This window comes from Psittacula echo, assembly GCF_963264785.1.
Source record: "Psittacula echo genome assembly, chromosome: 2".
Taxonomy (NCBI): Eukaryota; Metazoa; Chordata; class Aves; order Psittaciformes; family Psittacidae; genus Psittacula; species Psittacula echo.
The window spans coordinates 57832854-57858663 of NC_137737.1; the positions used below are offsets into that span (position 1 = coordinate 57832854).

The 25810-nt window shown below is 40.9% G+C and overlaps 1 protein-coding gene across 1 annotated transcript in view; it reads right to left on the reverse strand.

Moving 5' to 3' along the window:
* Positions 1 to 25810, reverse strand: part of OBSCN (obscurin, cytoskeletal calmodulin and titin-interacting RhoGEF) — a gene marked incomplete at both ends in the record, with an annotated part of 174394 nt that overhangs the window by 116232 nt on the left and 32352 nt on the right. Inside the window, 20 exons of the mRNA XM_080609638.1 lie at positions 840 to 1112; positions 2724 to 2990; positions 3203 to 3469; positions 4270 to 4539; positions 5463 to 5729; positions 7194 to 7460; positions 8463 to 8729; positions 9526 to 9795; positions 10416 to 10682; positions 11361 to 11465; positions 11968 to 12129; positions 13447 to 13600; positions 14285 to 14397; positions 14742 to 15008; positions 19568 to 19831; positions 20052 to 20321; positions 20795 to 21061; positions 22144 to 22419; positions 23216 to 23491; positions 24465 to 24740. Of these exons, the coding sequence (XP_080465764.1) occupies positions 840 to 1112; positions 2724 to 2990; positions 3203 to 3469; positions 4270 to 4539; positions 5463 to 5729; positions 7194 to 7460; positions 8463 to 8729; positions 9526 to 9795; positions 10416 to 10682; positions 11361 to 11465; positions 11968 to 12129; positions 13447 to 13600; positions 14285 to 14397; positions 14742 to 15008; positions 19568 to 19831; positions 20052 to 20321; positions 20795 to 21061; positions 22144 to 22419; positions 23216 to 23491; positions 24465 to 24740 (4845 nt within the window). The remainder of the gene's footprint in view (positions 1 to 839; positions 1113 to 2723; positions 2991 to 3202; positions 3470 to 4269; positions 4540 to 5462; positions 5730 to 7193; positions 7461 to 8462; positions 8730 to 9525; positions 9796 to 10415; positions 10683 to 11360; positions 11466 to 11967; positions 12130 to 13446; positions 13601 to 14284; positions 14398 to 14741; positions 15009 to 19567; positions 19832 to 20051; positions 20322 to 20794; positions 21062 to 22143; positions 22420 to 23215; positions 23492 to 24464; positions 24741 to 25810) is intronic.

Sequence of the window (25810 nt, forward strand, 5' to 3'; positions counted from 1 at the left end):
GTGTGAATTTTCAGATCAGAAGTAATCTATGAGATTTACATTCAAGATTACTTGTATCAAAACTATAGATTGAGATTAACAACAAATGACTTGATGTTCACAACTATAAAGTTCTCAAGAAGGCACCAGTCATGCCATAAAGTGTTGTTTAGTAAATACCCAATGTCATCTGAGAGAAACCAACAAGACAATATTCCTGTTGAAGAACATAAATAAGACCTCTCTCACATTTCACTAAATAGGAGCAAGGTGAAGCCATGATGCTCCTAAAACCTTTTCATAGTGAGCTGATTAGTTTGAACCTTCTGACTGAACATGGAAAAGTTCATTTTGCATGAAGTGTTGAAATACAGGTTTCTCAATGCCAGTCGTCTAAAGCAGGTCTCATCTCAACAGTACTCTCTAAAAACAAGGCAGATAGCTCAGACTGGTCGTGTAGGGTACAAGAGGACAGACGCCTTCAGAGACCAGATATTCACTTCCAAAATAGCCTATTAAGACAGAGAAGATTAACAGCTCCCTGGAAGTGCTTGTCTTTCTACGCAGCTTACAGAAGCAGCCTAAGCTAGATACCAATAGCCAAATTGGCCAAGGTAGACATTATCCCCCCTGGCTCAATGCTTTTAAATTCACAAAAGTCCAGTCAATCAGGAGACCAAACCCTGATTTTGGTAGCTGTAGCTTCATTATATAAGTAATGCTATTCTTGAACATATACAGTATACATATGATATGACTAAACCTGTAGATTTTTTTGTTCTTTTTTTCACCTACCCACCTTAACCCATGCCTATTTCTACCCATTCTTTCTTCTCCAGCAGTTTTTATGATGGAGTTACCTTTAACAATCAAACTGGCAGATGTTTTCTTATCACCAGCTTCAAATGTAATGACCCCCGAGTCCTTCAGTGAGAGTTTTTTCAATGTTAGCAAGTGACATCCACCAGGCTGAGACTGGATGTCATTTAGTTCATTGGTATGGAGTGGGGTTTTATCCAAAAACCACTGCACTTTGCTATAGTCTACAGGAGAGATTCTGCATTTGAACATGGCAGATTCTCCTTCTAACACAGTGACATCTTCCAGGTCTTCTGTTATTAGCACTTTCTGGCCTGAAAGGAACATAGATATATCAATTACTGGATTCTTCAGTTTCTAGCATGAAAATTGACACGGAAAACTTCAAGATTTCCCATGCAAGTATTTCAAGAAAGAAATACGTTCATGACACAGAAGACTGAAACACAATTCCTGTTATTGAACACAAAAACCATTCACAGGAAAACAATTTATACAGGACGCACACCAAAACAGGATGAAGACAACTTCAAAGCACCAGAACACATAGCAGAACAACTAGCCAGTACAATGCAAATCCAATGTTACAGAGTTTCTCCTTGTGAAACTACCTGTAAAGACTAAAAGGGTGCTGAAGTAACAGCATTACTGGGCTCTAAACATCACCAAGCATCTCTCCCTTGACAACCCCTCTGTTTTTCTAGAGCAACATAACTTGCTTCCTATGGGACAGGAGCACCCAGCCCCACCTTCTTTGAGCTTAGTCCAGCAATAAATACAGTGGGAAGTGGAGAGAGCGTCTGATTGCAGCTTTAATAAAAAGAAGCAAAACAACAGCCCAAAAAACTGCCTGTATAGATATAGATGTACACTTAATTATTAATAAATAAATAACTTAATAATTCATAAATAAATAAAGTAAAGCTATCACTGTATACAAAGATAAATCTGATGTTGCTTCTACTTACAAAACCAGTACAGAGGGGTTTTTTTACTTTTATCTTGAGTTTTGTTTCAGACAGGCATTTTTTCCACTCAGAGAAGCTGGTATTAGAAACCTTACAGAGAATTCAGGTAAATCAGATCCTGAGGCCATGATGGGGATTAAGCACACTTCTTTGTTTCACAAGACTGCTTTATCAGATGATCAGAGGTGGAAGAGCCTGCCTTTACCCCCTAGTTTTTAATAACCAACTATAACAATGAATAAGTGGACACCACCACTGCATCTCCGTGTGACTATTCTTGACTTGTTCCTGCTATTCACTGTCTCATCAATTTCAGGTCAAGGGTTTCTCCCAGCTGGGGCTCCATTGAGGGAGCTGTGAGGCACAGTAACAACCAAACCTCACTCCTTTCCCTTAAACACTGCCCTGCTGTTAACATCTGCCACCACAGCTCATTTGCTGCCCATAGCTTCAATTAAAAGCTGATGGTTTGTACTTTTCATCTGGAGATCGTGTTGTACCCTTCATCTCTAAGGTGCAGAGGGACATCAAGCTCTTAAAGATCCCTGGACCATTCATTTACCCCTCTCGTCTTAAAAGCTACTAACAGAAAGAGGCATCAAGGGACATGGAGAAAAGCCTGGAGGCAGAATAATTTTTCCTTCATCTAATAGCAGGCATTCTGACTTATATCTATCACATCTTCACACAGGAACACCAGCCTCACCTTGCATCAGTATTTTGGGCTTGAAATCATACCCAAAGTACTTCGTGTGTAATTGCTTCAAACTGACGAATCGCTCTGCATGTTCCTATGTTTTTGTCCCCATGCTCTGTGCAGTGTACATACATCATGAATGAGACAGAGCCAGAAATCAGAGGATTTGTTAGCCATATGCTGAGAAATAGATCTGTCTACACATATGATGTTTTCTGCTGGAGGAACGGGATGTACAAACACATTCCTCTCATGCATACCTTGCACGACTAGCTTGGCCCTGGACTGGGCATCACCAATGTCGCAGGTGTAAGTGTCACTGTCACTCTTCTCCAAGTTTTTTATGGTCAGCTGGAGGACTTGTCCTTTCTGTGTGATCTCGTATTTCCTACCAGCCCTGAGTTCAGCCATGCCTTTCCGCCAGACCACAGAGGATGCAGCTTTCTCACTCTGACACATAAAGACTGCAGTTCCACTTTCATCAACTTTCAGATCTGAAAGCTCTTTGACAAAATAATTGGGTTTTTCTGGAAGAAGAGAGAGAGAGCACACAAGATTCTTCAGTAACTACAAGGTGTTTTTTCCAGAGTTGGTTTTTTTTTTTAAAAGGTTTTTAATCTATGATGTTTTAGAAAACTAAAACGTTCTGCTCTTCTGTCTCCCTAAACAGGATCATTTCCCACAGGTTTTAGATATTTACTCCACCTTTTGTACCAGTACTATGCAAGCTTCAACTGACCTTGAACTGTGATCCTGGCTTTCGTTTTCGAGACCTCTGTCTCACAAGTGTACTCCCCACTGTCCTTGACTGTGGAGTCATGGATGATCAGAATAGCCCTTGTTCCCTCTTGGTGCAAGTCATATTTCTGACTTTTTCGGATTGTTTTGCCATCCTTGTACCACCTAATGTTCATATCAGGTTTTGACAATTCACAACTCAGGCTGACGTCCTGCCCTGCTGCTGCTGTTTTATCCTCCAGCTCCTTTGTAACCTCAGTGGGTTTTTCTGAAGGGAAGAAAGAGGGAAAATAAACAAATAAACAAACAAAAAAAGAACTTTGACTAAAAATACTCACTATATGGCTGGGTTTTTTGCAATTCAAATATCCAGCAAGTTTTCACATCCGCAATGAGTGATTCATATTGTGGTAGGAAAGGGAGGGGGAAAAACAGTCTTTCTCTTTAGTAGATATTAACTGCAGTTATGAGGTCTCAGCACATATTATGATTGATTACAGGAACTGAAGACTTGTCCTGATGTCACTCATTTCAGGGGATGGCATTTCATCATCACTGAAGTTACTGTAGGCATGCAGTTATGGTGGGATCTATCTCACTGAAAACAGACATCTACACTACAGAGAGCACAGGCGCTCAACCCAGGGCTGCTATACAGCCAGAAGTGATCTGCTAAGTGCAGGTAACAGAGTTCAAGGAACAATTTATTTTGTCCTAAGTAAGTTTAACTGTGGATGATGAACTATGTCTGAACACTACCTATTTCTTCTCTCCACTAACTACCCGGGGAGCCTTGGGTGATTGTATCTGATGCACACAGTCTGGGCGGTAATTGTCTGTACAATTGCGTTACCCAGTGTATTCTGCCATTCTCAAATATCTATAAAAGGTTTCAGACTTGCACTTATTTTTAAGGACAAAAAAAAAAATAAATCTCAGTGCTTCAAGGCTCACAGGAAAGGCTGCTATTCACTTTAATCATAACAAGAGTTTTCCTTTATGGTTTACTGACACCTTATGAAAAGACACCCAAGAAATCAAACCCCAGAACCTTTCTGATCTCATTACCTTTCACAACCAAAGAAGCCTTGGAGGTTAGACCACGGGCACTAAAAATTACTTCCCCAGCATCGTCAAGCACCACGCTTTTGATATTCAGTGTGTATTTTCGACCCGTATTAGAGGCTTTAAATCGCCCTCGACTTTCCACTTTGTTCCCATTCAGTGTCCAGTTGAAGTCGTCAATGCTTTCATGGGACAGAACACATTCAAAAGTGCAATCTTCTCCCTCCTGGATTTCAGTGTTCTTCAGCCGTTTGGTGATGCCAATGTTCAGTTCTGGAAAACAAAATGTAGGTTAATATAAGGAGAAAGGACTTTTATGATTGACATTAGTAGTATCAACATTTTAATTCATCACACTGGTGTATCTACTGTATTGGCAGGACACCATTGAATTCTTTACAGACGTATTTGACATGGGAAGGATTTCTTAGACTTTGTCCACTCAGTCACCACAAAGCTATAGGAAAGGGGACACGTGAATCTCTTGGCTTTGCTCTGGAAGGACTGCATGAAGAAGAGCTCACTCACTGGAGAAACTCGAGATTCAATGAGCTAGAAGGGAGAAAAGCTTTGGGATGTTGTGTGAGGTTTTTCTCCATGCTGATACAAGAAATGTGATGTTTGTTAGCTTGTTACCATCATACCCCTCTTTGTGTTCAAATCTGAAAAATTCAAAATTTGTCTCATTATCAATATAAATTTGAAAGCCATGAACAATTCTCTGTCCTTCAAGCAGCCACAAGGACTAGACGACAGGCTGAACTGCTGGGTTGTTCAATAGACAGTGGTGTCCTACTTTTGTGTTCCCACAGCAGTGGCTTTAAGCCACTGTTTTAAGCTAATAGCTTAAAATGTGAAACACAAGCTGCTTGGGGTTTGTTTGGTTTTGGGATTTCCTTTTTTGTTGGTTTATTGTTTGTTTGTTTGAAATTTTGTTTGTTTGCTTGTTTGGTTTAGAAATAATTCACTCTTCTGGGAGGATTTCTGCATCTCAGGAGTGTTCAGGAAGGAAACAGTACATTCGTGAGAAGTGATTGTCACTGAAACACCACATATACTTCCATCAAAGGGTAACAGGGATTATTCAGACACCACTGTGTTATGTGAAGCTAATGGAGGAATAGGTGTGAGACCAAGTGCCCAAGCCCACTCATATTTGCAACATCCCTTGACTGGCCATTATCTACAATACTTACCTTGAACGCTGACCTTTGACTTGGCAACATCAGTGCCAATATCACAGGTGTATAAACCTGCATCTGTCTTTTCAAGGTCATGGATAAGGAGACTCAGGGTCTTCCCAGACTGTATCTGCTCATACTTGTTATCAGACGTGAGCTTCACACCATCCTTTTTCCAAACAGGCTTGACCTTCTCTTTGGAGGCTTCACATTCCAGTTTAATCATACCTCGCTCCTCACCAAAAACATCATCCAATGATTTCATGAAGACAGCAGGCTTCTCTGAAGGTTAATGAGCAAAACAAAATAACCAGGATATTTAAATCAAGATATTTTCAGTTGATAGCAAATGTTAAAAGAGTTTAAGTAAACCCTTGGCAATGCTGCTGATACCAGTACAGAACCTAAAACAGTCTCACACCTCATGACTGGCACAAGTTTTAGGGAAATCAGAATTTATTAATGGGAGGATGCAAGAAAGGAGAGAGGCAGCCCATACTGCATATCATGGATTGTGATATTCAGTGCTGTAATCATGGTCCCTCTTTTCACTGCACACCTGTGAGATTGCAATAACTCTTTTTTTCACTGTGCTGGGCATCTGTCAGGGACATGAGATCCCATCACAGGGAATGGTGATTGGAGGTGGCATGTATGGCCTTGCAAAGGCCAGAAGGGCAGCTTTTATGAAATAGCTACTCAACAAGATAGACTCTATTTAAGGAAGTCTTTGTCTGCATCGTGAAAGAGTAGATGTTCTCTGGGAACATCCCTTCTCTTTGCAGCAGTCTGCACATGGAAAGTGGTCAGGTGGTTAGAGGAAATACGTGTGAAGGAAAGTAATTGGGATGTAGGTCTTTTAGAGCCAGAGAGATGGCACTGTCTTTTTCACAATGACCAATTTATGCAGTAGGAACAGCAATAAAAAGATATGCTGCACCCCTTGCTCTCATGAACATTTTTTCCTCTTGCCTCTTTGACTTATTGATTCCCATTGTCTAAAATACATTTGACACGGAAGATATTTATAAAGTGGGGAATTTTTGACCAGACATGAAAAAAAAGAAGAGGAAATCCTTCAGACTCTCTGAGTGGATAGAGTAAAAGAGTTAAATTATTCAGATACTCTGGGAAGAACAAATGACACATGATCAGGAGGAAAAATGCAAAGGAAATAAGACAGATGATTCTCCAAGCACCTTCAGATGTGTCAACCGCAACACTCAGCTTGGTGTTATCTGCAAACTTGCTGAGAGTGCAGAAGAACATGTGAAACCACAGCTACTCAGTTATGTGACAGAACTTCAAGACATACAAAGGACAGCAGCAAACTGCCTTGTCTTTGCTGCTGGAGTCCAGCTCCAGAATTGATTACCTAAAGGTGTGCCTTACCCTTAGACATAAACTCAAGCTCAGGTTCCTGCAGTCAAAAATCTTCAGAACAACAGTTTATAGACTATACACTATTGAAGAGACAAACAAGCAAAGGAAATTGCTCTTGAGACTATCCTGATAAGTAAAAAGATTGTAAACATTTACGGAAATTGTTGGCAGAATACTAAAACAATCTTCCTTAGAAAAATCATCAGCTATGGTAGAAACTTACACTGGAAGAAAGCCCCTATACACTTACTGCTTGGCCCCAGAGAGGTGAAGCTTATGAGCAGGTTTACTGCATGGATACGGTGCATAATATCTCCTTTACATCTCTTATTCACACTCAGGAGGAGTGTAATCACAACTCACCTATCACCTTCAGACGCACACTCTCTGTCACTTTGTCTGACTTCATTGTCACTGTGCCAGCATCCTCAGGCTTGACCTGTTTCATTGTCAACGTGTAGCAATTGCCAATGTTCCTGATGTCATTGAAATTGTTGGTGTAGAGGAGGGTGCCATTGAGGAACCATTCCACATCCTCGTCATCATGGGAAAGCTCGCAGGAGAAAACAGCAGAGCTCTCTTCTTCAATTTCCACATCCTGCAGGTGTTTGCGTACTTGTACATTGCGGGCTGTAGAAAAAACAAGGTGCACCATCACCACTGTTACCATAAATCAGTATTGTTAACACAAACAGATTTCATAGTGTTTAGAGTTTATTAGATTATTTACTCATCCCTCTGTGCTAGCCACTGCACACGCACAAGCACATTATAATTAAATCATCCCGGACTCACTTCCAAGGAAACTGTGATACAGAGGACGAGATTAAGACAATGGTTTTGGCTACAAAGAGTAAGAGATTAAGCAACTCGCTGAGGTTTAGGGAGCAACATGAACTAAATTCTTTTCTTTCTCAGTCTTTGGCCAGAGGTTTCCCTTTGCAGCTATTCTGCTTCTGAAATGGTGTTCCTCAAGGACTTGCTGACTCAGAGGAGGGTTTAAGAGTATTAAATAATTCTGTCATTTGGCTGAACCTCTGCAACACCAAACTGTTACCAAAAGCTGCTCTCTGGACTTCCAGAAATGATTCTGTGGCTCACCTCCAAGTCTTGCTGAAAGTGACACAGTGAAAATCTTTTCTTACAGTTTTACCAGGTGTGAAGAATTGCCTAAAAATAGTTCCATACCCAAATAAGGTAGAATATCGCTATTAATGACAAGCATATAGCAGCTATAAAAGCTGACGCAGCGGCCAGGAAATTAAAACAACAATCAAAAGCACCAGAATCAGAGGCCTGTAACAGTTTAACGTAAGGGACATTTTTAAGTGGAAGTACCAGGGTTCTAGTTCCTTGGATAAAACGAAAAATAACGTGCCTTGACAAAGATGCATGAATTTCTGCCTTACCCAGGTGGTGCACTTCTGCCTGCATTCCCTACTTCATGACAAGTGCTGGAATATCAGCATAGTGCATAATACAATCAGTTCTCTTGTGATACTACATATATATAAAATTAGCAGAAGATAACTGTGGGAATCTACCTCTACTCAAGAAGAGAAACCCAGAGTGAAATACTGAACTATAAAGACATGCAATGGGCAAGCTCCCACTGCTGCAAGCCACTCCTACCTTCAACAGTGAGTGTGGCTTCAGTCTCTGCGCTCCCAGCCCTGCACTTGTACACACCAGCATCTTCAGGCTTCACCTTCAAAATCTTGAGCTCTGCTGAATACTCCTCCCGCTTGATTTTGTATTTCTCAGAGGGCTGGATGAGCTCATGGCCCTTGAACCATTTCACAATCTTTGGAGAAGGCCTGAAGTCGCAAGACAGGATGACTGAATGGCGCTCCAGAGCTGTCTTGTCCTCCATCTTCCTGGTGATCTGGATGTGGTAATCTGCAAAGCAGGGTTGGGAAAGAAGAAAGGATCAATCTGAAGAAAAGTTTCTAATATGTTCCTAATCAGGCCAATGAATTTCACGTATGTCATTCGCAACTGCTTTGTGAACTGTTCAGATTGTACTACAAGTTTCTCGTACGGAGCTGATGTGCTTTGAAGTTAAAATAGCATGATGATCCATAGGAAATGCTGGTTTCTATTAACACAATGATGTATATTAACTACCAAATGCATGGCCCAGTTCTGTTAAGTGCTTACTGAATTATTCTCTTATTGAAGCTTTAATTCAGATAAGAGCAAATTAAAAACAAAACAAGGACTTCAGAATGTGATTGGAGATTTTTACTATGGTGACAGTGGAAGATAAAAAGCCCTGAAGCTTTGTCCCAGATCAAGTCAACGACAAAATGGATTAAGTAAATGAGCTATCAAACTTGTCTAGTTCAGAAATAAACTCCCCTGGCAAATTTCATCTATTTTGTCCTCTTTGGTAAAGTCAAGAACAAAAAAATAAACCAAAAACTAATTCTAGCTCAATAGATTTGAACACCAGGCACATCAAAGTCATTTAATGAGATCCCTTCCTAAGACATTGTTGTTTCATTGAGTGCATCCAACATTGCCCCCAACAATTTGTAATTAGGAAATAAGCATATCTTCCAGGTACACAGCCTGGAAGACACCACCCAGTACACCCTCCACATTAAACAGTAGGTATGAAAAATTATTTTGCAGGCACCATAGGAAGGAGCATCTTTCATGATCTAAATCAAGCCAGGGTGCTTGACATTACCTCTGACAAGCAGGTTTGCTGTGGATTTTGATTTGCCAATGGAGAACTGAACGACGCCTGTCATATCGGTACTTGTTTTCAGTATTGTCAGCTTGTGGATGGTACCTCCTTGATGCATGATAATGTTTCTGCCTGCCTGTAAGACCTCTCCATGTAGATACCATTTGGGGGGCTTCACAGATGGAATGGATATCTCACATTCAAAATTGGCTTCTTCAGGCTCAGTCACATCTTCATCACACAGCTCCTTTACAATATTAATGGCTTGCTCTGGATAGAATCAGAAAGCAGGGATTTATGAGTCACAAAGGAACTCTGCCATTATCAACCCACACACTCATGCCACCTTTTCTGCATTTGAATACTGCATTTATTAGCTTGAAAGGCCTTTAAACAGCCTTTTTAATATAAAATCAAATATATACTGCTGGTCATAGGTCAGACATTGAGACTGTGGCACTGCCTCAAGAGAATCGCCATCTCCTGATTTACAGTCCTATTTCTAATGCCATCTTCCTATCCTTTATCAAACACTTGGCACTATAAAATAGAAAACAAGGTTCATTGGAATGCAGGTGTTGATAGCAGAAAAGATTTTGACAAGCTACTGCAACTTTTCTACAACAAACTTTCTTCAGTACATTTCGCAAACTTCTCTGGAACAGGATTTTCATCACTTTGCTTATGAAACTATATAGATATTGATTTTCGTGGATGTTCCTGATTTATAATTCTGAAAGGATTCATTGTCAATGGACTTCAGAATAAATCAATGTTAAATCAAAATACTTTTAAAGTGTTATTGTTTTTTTAAAGTAAATGTAAGGGCTTTTTGAAATCACCCAATCCTCCTTCCAGTGCATCTTATACGGGGAAAAAAAGTTTACTACCTTCAACAAAGAAATTAGCACTGCTTTTGTCATCAAAGGCATCACAAGTGTATATGTCCTCATCTTCATAATCTGCATTGTTGATTATGAGTTTCCGATAGACATCATCGCTCACGATTTCATATTTGTCACTAGGGTGAATTTCAACATCCTTTTTATACCATCGAACTTTGGCATTGGCGCGAGACACCTGGCACTCCAGGAATCCCCGATGTTTTTCAAGAACAATCTTATCTCTCAAAGGCTTCACAATTTTCACAGGCAGCTCTGAAAGGAGTCAAAAAAGATGGAATAAACAGTACAGTTTCCATGAAAGGTGACAATCAAAAGCTCCACTAGCTGTATTTCTTTTATACTCAGTTGTCTGGACGATGACAGGAATCCTCACTGTGCTAAGCACTCAACTAACACACAGCAAGTACACAAGGAAAATTTTTAGACATATTTTACCACTTGAGCGACTGAACTGTAGACATAATAGGTAATTTACTCAACAATACACAGCACCGTTATGGCAAGGGCCGATATTGGATTTTCTGAGCTCCTCAGTGGTTTAATTCAAACATCTCCCTTCTCTCTGTCTCTACCACACTGTTTAACACCAAAACAAAAAATAATAACAAAAAATGCTGTGCTCTTTTTAAACACACACCAGAAAGAGGAAATGCAGGAGAAAGTCAAGCTACAGCTTTTTGTCCCTTGAAGTTCAAACATGACTTTTAACACCTTGGGTACAAAACCAACTTCCTGATAAAATAAACTGTGTTATTTAGCAAAAGTAAATTCCCAGGCTGATATTTAACATGCAGTAAGATAGGCAGGAGCTTTTGCTTTCCCTGAAAGCTCTAGGTGTTGGTTAACCTTCTTCACTTTAAAAGTGAGGGAAGTTGGTTGGTTTGTGACATATAAGAGCTTAAGCAGTACTAGCATGAAAGATGCAATTACCTTTTACTGTAAGCTGAGCACGAGATTCTGCCTTTTCTGCTACAAATTTGATTTCTGCTGCATCTTTGACTTGGACACACGTGTAAGTCAGTGAATAAGTCTTTCCTGGGAAGAGATGCACAACCAGACAGTTTCACCCAAGCAAACAGCTTCGCTCTCCAAGATACTTTGCCAGGTTGAGCACCACCCATCTGGTTTCAGCATCACCACCCGCTCTCATGGCAACAAGTCCTACCATTCTCCTATGTCTACATCCCTGCATCAAAGGATAACCCAGCGTCAGCCCCTCCAAGGACTGGTAGAATGTGACCCTCACCACCATCGGGACAGTACTTGAAACAGAAGGATCCCACCCACTGCCAGATGATAGAAATTCCTACCTCACTGCTGGCAGCATGGGATGGTAGGATGACACCGAACTTGCCTTATTAAAGTTACCCCTATGTCACTATCCCAGCCCAGCTGCAGCCACGGAACAAAAGCAGAACTCTCTGCTGAACCTTTTTAACTCGGTTTTGGAGGTCAGACCTCTTTGCCTAGTCTCCCATACCAGCACCTATTCCAACCCATCCCCATTCAAGAATGAGATCCCCCTTTTTCATCTTACCATCTTGACGCATTTTAATATTGTCAGCAGCCTTCAGCTTGCTGTCATTTTTGTACCATTGGGTTTGGACCTCATCATGTGAAATCTCGCAGACAAAAGATGCACTCTCAAATTCATTCACTTCCACATCTTCCAGTGGTTTAACAATCTTGATATCTCGGGCTGTGAAATCACAGAGACAAATATTTATTTGGGGTTTCTCCATAACTGAGTGTGGTATGTTTACTTTCTGCATACTTGCATGGAAAAAAAAACAGAGATTGTGTTTTATCCTAGATCAATCTCTCTCCCCTGAGTCGTTTCTTTCTTCAGCACAGTAAATACATTTCTTTTGCTTGAACCTACAAGTAAAATTACAAGCTATAGTGGAGCTCATTTCAAAACTGTTTTATGGATGCCAGAACTTCATACAGGCTTTAAAAGAAGTTAAACACATTAAATAAGAAAATCTACAAATGAAAACTAAATAGGAGTCTACAATCTCTGCCACATGTTTAACAAGGATATATCTTTTACCCAAGGTCTCCCGAACTCAGTATAATCCTCTTTAAATCTGCAATTTTGCACTAATTTATGCAAGAACTAACCCATATTTCCATGCTGTTGCAGCCCTTTCGTTTTGAAAAGCAACTCCTTGATACATCTCAATTTAGCCTCAGGAGCAGGGTTCAAATGAAAACCAGCCAGCTTTCAAATAGCAACCCATCCCAATCACAACATCATGGAGAAAAGGGGGAGTCCAACAGAGCAGTGGAACAGGACAGATGTTCATGAAGATGTTGCTAAACCTAAGTGGCCACATGAGGACAGCATCTAGTAAGCAATAAAAGCTGGTCTGTCTTCAGATGTCCTGCTCAAAAAAAACAACTGCAGGGCACAGCAGACATGTCTAGTATCTGGCCTTTAGCACTAGTTTCTCTCTGGTGCTTCAGAGCCTGGTGACAAAGTATGTCTAATGCTTGACCAGTTGCACAGTGCAAGACACAAAGGAAAAAACTGTCTTGAGCATAAAGAGGAGATGCAGAGTTATAAATCACAATCCTTTCCTTAGGATTTACAACATAAAAATTAGAGCAATTCCTGAAATCATACCCAAGGCTTTTCCAGTACTTATTCAGGCAAAGTCCCCCTGTGACAATGGCAGAACCTAAACCAAACCATGTCAGCACCAGCCATTATAAACCTGCTCTATGTCAGGTTATTCTGTGTTTGCTAACTTGACAATCTAGAAATGCCACTCAAATTCCAGAGAACAGGAATCACTTATGAAAAATGGAAAAACTAAGCTAGCACCTCTTCCAAAATGCTCCTCTAAGGATAGAGCAAGCACTGGACAGCTCTGCCAGCACTTTCTCACTAAGAAGATGAAGTAGACCAAAATGAGTAATTGTGAGATATATGAACTGTCCACAAAGCATTTCTTGCTGTGTAGTCAAAAATGTACCAGTAGATGTAATGCCCTACTTCAGTGAAACATACCATGAACCTTTAGGGTAGCTGATGTCTTCTCTTCAGCTACTTCACATATATAGGTTCCCTGGTCTTCATATTCACACTTGTGAATAATAAGGCTTCTCTTAGTTCCCTGGGAAATAATCCCCACTTTTTTACTTTGCCGGAGCTCCTTCCCATCCTAGAAGAGAAAAAGCCAACCCATATCACTGTCAGCTCTTCTGTGTCTGCAGTGAACAAAACAATCACTCAGATCTGTACTTAATTCACCTGTTTCATTGAATTTAACGGAATTGTGCTTACTGGAGCATATGCTGAAACTTACGTATGGTGCAAAGTTTTCATGAAGTAGGAATGGCTGAAGAACATGCACGACTTTTGGTTGACCTTAGACACCTGCTTGAAGGCTTAAGGCACTGTAAAGGGTCATCAATAAGCCCCTTCACAGACATTACCTTGAAGAAATACTGTTATCCCTATTTAAGGGAAGTATCAGCTGAGCCCAAAGGAAGGTACATGAAATGCCTAAGGTGATCCCCAAAATGACTATCAGCTGTAAAGGCAATTGAGACTTCACCTTAAACCACAGTTCCCAGTGAGGCTATAAATCCTGAGTGAGAACTGCTAGGCATGAAGCTCAGGACTCCAAGAATAGAAAACATTAACTTTTAAGCCAATAAACACACCCAGTAAATAAATAACAGCGATGAACTGGGCAAGCAAATGAATGTAGGGACAAAAGACTAGTGCTAAGAGCTGTATAGCAAAGGTGGAGACTCACACCCCCTGGAAGTGAAATCAAAGGCTCCCATTCCCTTCCAGAGAAGTTAGAAATTAAAATACCACTCTACAGTAAGTGCTGTACCTTGAACCACTTAACAATCCCATTGGGCTTGGACAGCTCACACTCAAATGTGACTTTGTCCTTCTGAGTTACACTGATGTCTACCAAAGGCTTGCTGATTCTCGCAGGCAATTCTGCAAAAGAAGAGGAAGTCCAGTTAGTGGGGAATTAGGTCTCCTGGGCCATCTGGCACAAGCAATGATGGATATAGTCAGAGCCTAGCTTCCATGCTTAATAATGTTTGTGAGAACAAAATCTCATTGTTTTGAGCACATCATCATAAGTTATTCTGTGGACAATGATGTTACAATAATCCTGTTGACATTAGAAGGATACCTTACAGATGATAGTCTACTGCTTAACATCCCTTGCAGTTACAAGGAAAGCTTGTTGCCCTCTTAGAAGCTCTCTCTCTGGGACAGGAGAAGACAGCCATGCCCCACACCAACCAGGGCCTGAGATTTTCAGGTCTGTGTACCTGTCACAGTGAGCCTCCCTGATGAAAAAATGCCTTCTGCTTTGAAAGAGATGAGTCCTGCATCTTCAAGAGTCACCGAAGAAAGAGTCAGTGAATGTTTCTTCCCCAGAACACCAATATTGATATTTGATGCAGGGTTCAGCCGAACACCATCTTTCTGCCAGGTCCCTTCCACATCCTCATGTGACACCTCCACTTCAAAGGTGACAGTCCCTTTCTCAGAGACTTCCAAGTGCTGAAGACCTTTCACCAGCTTGATCTGCCTCACTGGAAAACAAACACAGGCAGGTTGGAGATCTCACACTGATAGCTGTGAAATACTCTGAGGACTTCCAAAACAGGTTCTTTCCCTGTTTCTCATGCAGGTACCTGCCAATTAGTTGGTATCTGCTAATTAAACAACCACCATTGCAGGAAATAAAACTTGTCTGTGGCTATACTGCTTGCATGGCTGCTATTCTTAAAATGGGTGTTTTTAGCTGGGACTAACAAGTCAAGCAAACATTGCAGAAAAAGGGCAAACTGTCCCTTTTTCTATCAAGGTCCACCACACTCCCTGTCTAGACCAGAAATAAGCTCCGAAGTTGTACGCACACACAAAGAGGACTAGACACATTCCTGTGCTGGGTGAGCTGGTCACCAATAACCATTAGAAACACTCCAAAATAAGATAAAACTTATTATTTATATATCTCTGTGCTGTACAAGAGAGATGTTGATGAAAATACTTCAGGTATGATTCAAGAGAAAGATGATCACTAACAGAGCATAAAGAAATACACAATATTGTGCAGTTCTTCGACTAGGATAAAAAAGGGCAGAGAGGGGAACAGCAGGGAGAAGAAAAAGCTTTTAGTAAAAGGAAAAAAAAAAAAAAACCAAACAAAAACTAACCCATGACATGGTGTGAAGTGTGGTGACCTCTCACAGCATCTGTTTTGAGTGAATATTACCTGTTGCTACTACAAGACATTAATATTCCATCAGCCAGTAAAATGCATTTATTGTTTAAGCTTTTCTCACCCTTAAAAGAAATTCAGTTGACAATTATAAAAATCAACCAACCAAAAACCCTCTGCAGACCCATAAATTCACAATAATTCTCTGAGTCTCCTATTTTGACCTTCCTAGTGCACGTGTAACAGAGATAATCTCCATTCAGCCAGGATCTGAATTCAAACATCACCAGGAGTGGGCTGTGGGCTCTGTTCTGTGGTCATGGTCTAGACCCAGCTTCTGAGCTGATGACACCACAGCCTCTCTGAGGCTCAAATATCTCCTACTGGCACCTGTCCTTACACTACATGGTGACAACAGTGAATAAACTATTTCTCCAAAGGTCCAACAGAGGCTATGTGAATATACTATGGCCTTATCAGCAAACTGGATAGAAAAAAGCACACTATGGCTATCTCCAGGAGGGTGGCAGCAGACTCCATGCAATGCCATCTTCTTACTTTTTTTTGTGTGTCCCCCTGTTGCCTGTTATACGTCATAGCACCTTTAGGGAGGAACACACACGTCCTTTGCAGGATCCTGTTTAATTCCTCTCTCAAGCAAACCACACTGGTTCCCCTGTCATGGTCTTCTCCAAGGTCACAACCACTTAAATTTGCACCAAGAACATGTCTTAACCACATAAATGATGGAAGTACGGACACTTCCAGCAGCTTATTCTTTGCTTCGCAAACTTAAACAGCAGCTCTCCTGGCTTTTCTTGTTAGAAGCTGCATCAGCCCCTGATTTCTCATCTGATTTTGTGGCCAGTTCCTATCCCCCAAGTGACCTTATCCTGTAAACACAGCGTGTTCAGTTTAGACCTGTTACCATCTAACCTTTCCCTTAAGTTAGTAGACACTCCAACCACTCAAACAGAGAATGGACCAAAGATCAAACTGAAATTATTCCAAAGAGATTGTGAAAGGGACTTGCAAAAGCATTACCTTAATAGCATAGCAATTTCTAACTCAGAAGGTGGCCTCCTGGATCTATCCTCACCTGGTCCTGTACATAGTATTGGAAAAAAAACAAACTACTTTTTCCAAAATCTTGTCATAAGGCAGCAACAGTAGATGGTAAAGCTTTTCTTTTAATTTTCCTTTAATAGACAATATTTTATGTCAAGAGATTTGAAATTTCATACTCATGTTCCCAGTATAATTTCTACTATAATTAATTGACCTAATTATGCTGTTCCCTGCTGAACACTTAGAGGTGAATCAGAGGAAGGATCACTTTACCCATGACTGACTTGACTTAAGTCTTCCGCAAACATCTCCTCTTGGTCACAACTGAAAACAGATATTCAACCAGATATGTTGTTGGTTTGAGCAGCTCAGTTGTTTTCAGGATCTCCTGGCATCTTAAGATCATTACAAATGCTTATCTTTTGATGAAGCAGCTTTTATACTGGAGTAAATCAACAGATTTTCACATAGCTATTCATTATTTACCTTGCTCCAAAAGCAATCCCAAACCAAACAGTATCAGTCCAGCTTCATGGTTTTCTTTTTTAAAAAAGGTCCTCTGAAATCAGGCTTCTTAGACTAAAGCTGAGCATCAAACAATGGTAGCTTAATTCCCCAGACTGTAAGCATTTGAAGAACTTCTGCTGACCTCAATGTAAGCTCTTACACATTCTACTGAAAAGAGGTTATTTGCTTATATGCCAAAAAGTGGAGCATAATTTTAGACTTCTACTTTTAGAGCCCTGCTTTTCCTGTAAAGCAGAGTGAGAGCTCACTGCCAGCTCAGTTGGAGGACTTGGATGCAGAATACAGTAAGTCTAGTGAGGTTCTTGTATATGGCCCCTTTCCTGCTGCATCTCTTAAATAAGGCTTGGATAATCATATGCAAAAAGAATTCCCTGCTACAGCAAGCTGATTCCTATTTTTGATCATGGCCCATGAGTTTCCATCACTGCATGAAACCATCTCGGTTCATCAACAGAGGAGCTACTTTTTAGAGTGACACTAAAAGCAAGCGATGAGAATGCAGCTGGCTACCTAGGAAGCACACAGCAAAATCTTCTCTCTCTCTCCATCAGAATAGGAAGTTTATAAACCAGAAACAGATACACATTTATGCTTGCATAACTCACTTTACACAAAACACTGTTGGCAGTTATCAGGACTACCCAATTACTTCCTATATAAACACTGTTCCATCATTTTTGTTTCTACCACTTGGCTGTAGAAACAGTCAGTGCTTAAAACCAGGTGTAACTGGATTATAACTAATTGCTGAAACATCTTGCTGGAAGGAAAATTAGTATCACCCAAAGTCTGAACAAAATGCCTTGGGATGCAATGTTTGAAAGAGGATAGAGCAGCAAACTGCACTGCATTCTTCCAACACATTGTTACTGCGGAAAGGCTATATTTCTATCTTCTGCTGATCTTCTTCACCTGATTTAACTGACTCAGTAAACCTGAATCTAGCTGTAAATCAGGATCATAGTCATGCAACGTTCCTTGAATCTTAGACACTCCAGAAGATAATTCAAATCATTAAACACTCTCCGGGGGTTTCTTCTTTCTGTTAGCTACAAAAGGAGCTGAAAGTAATGAGCTAGATTAAGGCTTCATGAATCCAACACTAATCTACCAGCTACTAGTCACAGCTATTGTTTGGTTTTTGATAGAGCCATTCAGTTTGGAAATAAAGATGTGTAACCACCAACAGAAGTGATAACTGCCCTGTGTGTTATGGATCCCTGTATGAATACTAAACCCATGGTTTTTTGACAACTGTCAGCCAGGAAGATTTTGAAGATTAAACTGTCTTAGCAGTGCATGAATGTGATTTGACAAACCCTGCTCTGTATGAGACAGTCTGTCATTAATTTCTGATTTCTTTGATTCCATCAGAAGACCACAAGATTATCATGCTGGAAAGACCTAGAAAAATCATCTAGCTCTTCTGTCCCATTCTAGGACACACACAGCTCTTCACACCATCACAACAGATATTTCACTAACATTTTCTTTAACACATGATGAAGGCTCCAAAACCTCTTCAGACAACCTATTAAATCATTCAACTATTAAAACCTCTTTCATTGTATAACCTGGATCTTTCTTGTGATTGAAGTCCATTATTTCCCATCATTATTTCCACATGGAGAACAGATTGTTCCCTTCCACTTTATAACAGGCTTCAGTTTACCTGAAATCTGTTATCAAGTCCTCCTTAACTATTATGTATGACCTACACAGTACCAATTTGTGGCAGGGGCTTTACACACAAAATTAGATAGTCCTCAAGTGCTTTAATCCTATCTTCATCTATCCTATGACAATCATGACAAAAGGATGCTGGAAAAAGGACAGAAGTAGAGGGCTACAGCTGAGACACCATTAGCTTACTTGAAAGGGCAGCACTCTCAAGTAGAAGATTTGTTCTTGTAGGTTTTTAACCCCTGACTGACTATAACGAGATATTCTGAAAGAGGTGGTTTAGCAGAATTAGGGCAATGGGTGGCTGAATAGCGAATGGTTTGCTAAAAGACATACAAAAGAAAGAACAATGTGAGAAATTTCAGAGCAAAGAGAAGAATCAGCTAAGAAGCTTGACTGAGATCATCAGCATGACTGAGAGCTGATGGGATGAGACGGAGGCAATAGGAACCACACAGCCATGCTCTGTTTCCTGCTCTTGCTTTCACCTCCTCTCAGTCATTTGACTTGTGGCCAAGCCCATGGTTGTGTCCCTCTCTCCTCATAGCAAGTGGGTTGGGCAGCAGTCATTATGAAAATAGAAGAGACCAGCATCCACCTCCAAACCCTATCCAGGGTATTTATAGAACTGGAGATCATTCAACTTACTTTCCACATTGATCTTGGCTTGGGTCTTGTCATCAGGACTCTCACAGCAGTAGAAGCCCCGGTCTTCAAAGGAGATGTCCTTAACTAACAAGATATGTTTTGTCCCCTCAGCTTTGATCTCTATTTTTTCACTGGGCTTCAATACGATGTTGTTCCTCATCCATTTCACCTCTGCAGGCTTGGTCAGCTCTATCTCCAAGGTCACTATGTCCTTTTCTTCAACTGTTTTGGGCTCCAGTTTCTTCTTGAATGAGATTGGGGCCTCTGCCAAAGGAAAAGAAATATTAATAAGAATGCAGAGGATCCAGAAAAAGGCTTTCAGAGAAAATTTAAATAGTGGCTCATATATCTCCAGTCCAAATGCATTCTGGGCTTCCCTATTTCATGATGTAAAAGCAGAATTTCCCTACCAGCATAATCAGAAGGAAGTCTACATGAAAAGAGGGGTTGTAGCACCAGTGAGAGGGGCATGATCACCTCTTACCTCGGACTCTGAGATTGGCTGTGCTTTTTACACCCTCAGCATTAGCAGAGATTTCAGCTGCATCTTCCAGTGTCAGATCAGTGATGGTGAGGCTGTGGTTAGTGTCCTTATGTGAAATCACATACTTCTTGCTGGCTTCAATCTTGACACCATTCCTGAGCCAAGTGACCACGGCATCACTGGGAGAGACAGTGCACTTGAACACAGCCTCTTTTCCTTCCTCAGAGACCACACTAATGAGACTGGTAACAAATTTCACCACTCTGGGAGCTGATGGATAGGAATAAAACATTTAGGAGACATGGCATAAACACCTTCACAGAGCAAAAAGCTTTGACAATTTTACTGGAAGCATCAATTTTTCTTATTTAGAGTGAGTGATCATAATAATGGATCATCATGTTTCCCATGTCTAACTTTTGTGTCTGAAGATGCCAGAAAAGAGAGGCAAACAAACAGGGGATAAAATCACAACTTAAATTTGGGATACTTAATTCCAGCCTCAAATGCAATATGAAGGTCAATTTACCTACATATTAGGAGACCTGAGCTCAATGTCTCAAAATTATTATGTTCTTCACAAGTAGAGAGTCACTGACACTGTTTTTCTTTTTGTATTTTTTGTATTTTGCTGTTAACACAGCAGACAGCACAAACACTGAAAATACCTCAGCTTTATGGAGTTGCAATAGGTGAGGACAAAACCCAAGGACCCCTCTACATTGTCACCATCGGAGACATACCTTTGGGGGTGATGGTAATGGTGCTTTTGTCGTCTCTGGACTCGCAGGAGTATTCTCCCTCATCCTCAGCCCGGATCCCTGTTATTGTCAGGGTTCGCTTGACCCCCTCCTCATGAATCTGGAAACGCTTGCTGGGCTTGATCTCTGCTTTGTTCCTGCGCCACATCACCCTCCCTTTGGCATGACTCACATCACAGGTCAAAGTGACGCTGCCTCCAATCTCTGCATTAACAGCTTCAAGCTTTTTGACAAACTTCACTGGGATTTCTGAGATCCCGAAGGAGGAAAAATGAGGAGAAAGGAAAAAGATAATAAATGTACTCTAAGAAACTAGTTCCAGACACCTTAAAAAAAAATACACAACCCCAGAAGACTTTTGGGGATCAGGGTAGGCAGAAACAAACCAGAAAGGTTTAAATTTAGGAAGTTTCCTTTAGCATGGTATTTTAATATAACTATAATTATGTAAAGCAAGCACAGTGTCTGAAAACATGATTAGGTATTGCCTTTCTAATCTTTTACCTGACGAGACCATGTGGTTCTTTATGTCAGAGCCTGATTTACCTGACTGAAAATCTGTAAAGATGCATAAGCCCCAGCCACCTTTGTCTCTTCCATCATTGGAGACAGAGCCAATGGACTCAGAGAAATCCAGGGTGTGATTTCTCTCCTCTTGAAGTGACACTTTAAGAGATCATGACCTACTAGAAACTATGTTTCTGCAATGACTCCAATAGGAGCTGAGGGAATGCATCTCAATTGCTGACATATCCAGTGTGTCTGAAGAGAAGAAAGCAGGACTTTGCTCTGGAACGTCACCACTGTCATCCCCACACATGGATCAGCTGTACTTCACTATTCTTGTCAGTTTATAGCATTAGCCTTGACTAAAGGACAGCATCCCAGGTGCACCATCCCACAAAAAGAGGAAGATACAATTCAGGTCCAATTCCCCCTTGTGACTAACTCACACACACAACACCCCTCTAGATCCTCATCACCTTTGTCATGCTGGTGAGCAGTGGAGAAGAGCTAAGGCTCTGCCATGCCCCAGCTACTGTGGTTAGGAGGAGGAAGAGCAGTGTGATGAGAGTGGAGAGCAGATGCCAGGAGAAGTACCCATCATAGGCTTCCTTGTCGCCCTGAGTGGTCAGCAAAGGATAAAACTGGGCTTTTGGAGCAGAAGAACTTTGCTGGCCTATGGTAGGGCAGCCACAGCAGCTGCAACAGCAACTCAAGCCTTGAGGTTGGAACAGTTTTAGAAAGAGTTTGTACTTTACCTCTACTGTACCATGAGAGAAGCATAGCTGTTGGGCTGGGACATGAGCTGTGTGCTGCTCTCAGCTTACCTTTCACCTGTACTTTGAATTCTTGCTTGTCACTCTTTGTCTGACATGTGTATATGGCTGTGTCTGTGCTGCCAGCCAGGTTCACTGTCAGGGTCCTGGATGCGCCCTCACTCTTGATCTCATATTTCTTGTTCGCCTTGATTTCTGTTCCATCCTTGAACCACCTTACTGCAGCAGTTTCAGGAGTTACTGAAGTAGTCAGTGTGATATTTTCATGTTCTTGAACAATGAGAGGCTCTTTCTGGACAACCTTATTTTCAAATTTAGCCTCTGGTTCTAGGAAAGTCATTAAAATGGGAAAATTAACAACTTAAGGATTTGAGCATTAACACAGCAATTTCCTATTACTTTCTTTTCCTGACTCATAACACCAGCTCATCCATAATTTGTGATAACCCAGGAAATATGGCTAAATATTTGTGGCTAGTGTAATAATTTGCTGAGGGAGAAGAAAGAAAATGATCTGCCAGGCAACCAAGAGCTTCTGCTTAGAAAAGAAGCAAAGGAAAGGAAATGTAAATATACATTTTATCTACTGCCAAAAAAAAAAAAAATTGCTTCTCAGAAGCAAGATGACCTGTATAACTCTTTCCTCTTCCATTTTTAGGATTTTAGATCAAATTAAAAAGAAATATTAATGTGCTAACCTTGAACTTATGGCCTGTTTTCTTTTCTGTTTTCTCTACTGTCTTTCTCTTGGCTTCTTCTCTATCTTGTACAACACGTGGCCACAAAACCAGACAGTTTTGGGGCACACGCAAGCAGCAGATGAGCTTTTCTTAGTCACCTTTCTCATATCTCAATTGCTGCTCTTCAAGATTTCTTATACTTTCAGCTCCCCACCACTGTAACAAGTTGGGCAATGGGGTGTATGAAGGAGATAAGCAGAAACCTACATAGCATTTCCATAGCCAAAACCAGTAGATTAAAAAGCACAAATTGATGTGTGATGGGGTTCACTGGTGTTGCTCCAAGGAAAATGGTGGTTGCACTATGGCCACTGGGTAGGGAATATCCAGCTTTCTTCTAAGCCATACAGATTTCTTCTTAGAGCCTCAAAGTGAATACTCACCAGTTGGTTCCACCTTGAAAGTCAGCTTCTGGCCTGCAGCCTCACAGATGTATTCTCCAGCATCTTTCTTCTCCAGCTGCCCTATGACAAGGCGCCGGGTTTTGCCGACAGACTCTATTTTGAATTTCCTGGAACTAATGAGCAGTTTTCCATCCTTGAACCATTTCACTTCAGTTGCATCCTGTGCTACCTCACAGCTGAGGGTGGCACTTTCTGTCAGGACAGCATTAACCTCCTTCTGGACTTGTTCCTGGTTTATAAATGCAGGTTTGGGCTCTGAATGCAGAAAGGAAGAAAATAATGACTAAGGAATTAAAATGAGATCAATCTTACAAATTTCTGTACACAGGCTTGGGAAATCATTAGATTGCCACTTGCTAAAACCAATTGCCTTCACTGGGCAATATTTACCCTCCTGTGAAAACAGGGAAGAGCCAAGGAAGGGAAAGAACCAAAACGGTCCTTGACATCAACATAGAAATATTGGCTTCTGGAAGAGATTCTGCGTTGTCTTTTCCACTGTCACAACATGACTGTCAAAACGACAAAGGAAATATTGACTCCCTGCAAGTGCTCAGGTAGGTTTCAGGATCATGGCTGGCAAGGTAACCAGGACTGTTGCAACATCAACACTCCCTTTAGTGTCACACACTTGAAGCAGTTTGGGCACCTTGTGAATACTGTTCCAAAGCACAATTGCTGAGAATCTGTCATGACAAAGGGATATTTAGCACCTGGCAGAAATATCAGGGCATCTCACAAGGCTGATACTTTAAACAGACAACAGCCCAAATTCATAAAAAGTGCTGAGTTTTCAACCCATCTCAAGGCATGCTGCTGCCAAAACTGCAAATGACAAAACATATTCCAGCCTCTCAGTTTTAAGAAATGGATCAGCAGTCTAACAGGAAAAGGACTTTTGAATGGCTGTTTCCTTTTAAGAAGTTCAGTGCACAAGAACAACCCTTTGGGATCCCAGAAATTGGAGAAATATGAATAATGTGTTGATTATGATTTCTATTATATTTATATCTGTGACTATTATTATAAACAGAGAATGAGATAGGCCTTTGTGTCATGCTAAAGCCAAATATTCCAATTTCTAGAAATCCAGGCAATAAGGTACAGAAAATCAGATGATGTCTCAGCTCTACAGGCAGAAACAAGGCCCTAATTATTCCAAATGTGTCATGTGTAATAGTTATTACTCTATAATCCTCTTCTGTAATTCAGACAAAGTATGTCCCACCTGTGACATCAATCTTGAAGGTCAGTTTCTGGCCAGCAGCCTCGCAGGTGTACTCCCCAGCATCTTTCTTCTCCAGCTGACCCACCACCAGGCGACGACATTTGCCCTCCGACTCCACCTTGAACTTCTTGCTGGACGTGATCAGCTTCCCCTCCTTGTACCATTTCACATCAGTCTTCTCCTGGGCCACCTCACAGCTCAGCGTGGCATTTTCTGATAGCGCAGCTTTCACCTCTTTCTGCACCTTCTCTTTGTTTGTAAATACAACTTCTGGCTCTGAAAAGAGAAAGAAAATCAGTGTCTCCAAGATATGATGTTGCCTAATCCCCTTATTGTGGCTTACAGGTAACACTGGAAATCAACCCTGTGATTTGACAGTAAACATCCAAAGCTACTGGAAGAACATGCAAACCATTTTGTGCTGGAGTTTCAGTGGTTTTTTGTTCATTTGACTGATTGATTGGTTTTTTTTAAAGCTTCTTGTTGCTTTGTCATGAATCACACAAAGATTAGTACATAAACATCAGTAAGCTAGAAGATCACCTGGATGGTTCATAAGAGCATTGTATGGGAGGATCCAGTCAAGACACGAAAAGTTTTGGTTGAAGTTAAATGTAGTGTAACGTATTTTTAGAGGCAAGAGCTGTCCTATGCTGTCTCACAGAACTGTATCGTTGGCTTCTTTGGTTCTCAATAGCTGCCTCTGTTTTCTCTTAGGTCATTTTGTTAAGTGAGAAGGGTGCTAGACCAGGACTGACATGTTCAGAACTATGTTAATACTCCTTACTGTGACCTTGAGAAAAGCTCAGCTCATGTTACATCCAAATGTTGAAATTCCTTTTGTTCTCCAGAAGACACATTAGTCATCCAACTTGAAAGAGGTTCAGGAGGTAGAGAGGGAATTAGAAAGCTGAATCCATTCTACCACTCTACAGCCCCAGTAAGGTTATGCATCTGGAATGAGTTTCCACAACAAATTCCTTCTCTAATTGCCATTTTCCTGACACCTTAAAGAACTTAACATGTATCAAGCCTTATTGCCACATCTTTCCCTCAGGCCAAGACAAAGAGAGAGAGTACAGATATTGAGCAGATACCTAACTTTTCTCCACCATAACCCTGCTCTAAAATGCACTGAGAATCAGCTGCAGTGCAGATTTGTTCTCATTGCACCAACATGTGAGGATAGAGATGTGCAATCAGTGAGTCCTTTTTCATAGCCCTTTTCCTACAGTGATGGGTAGCTCCCAAGAATGCAGCTCCATGTTTGTTTTATAAAGTTTGACATACACACATGCATACATACATATAAAGAGAACTGTATTTGCAACTATTTGACTGATTTC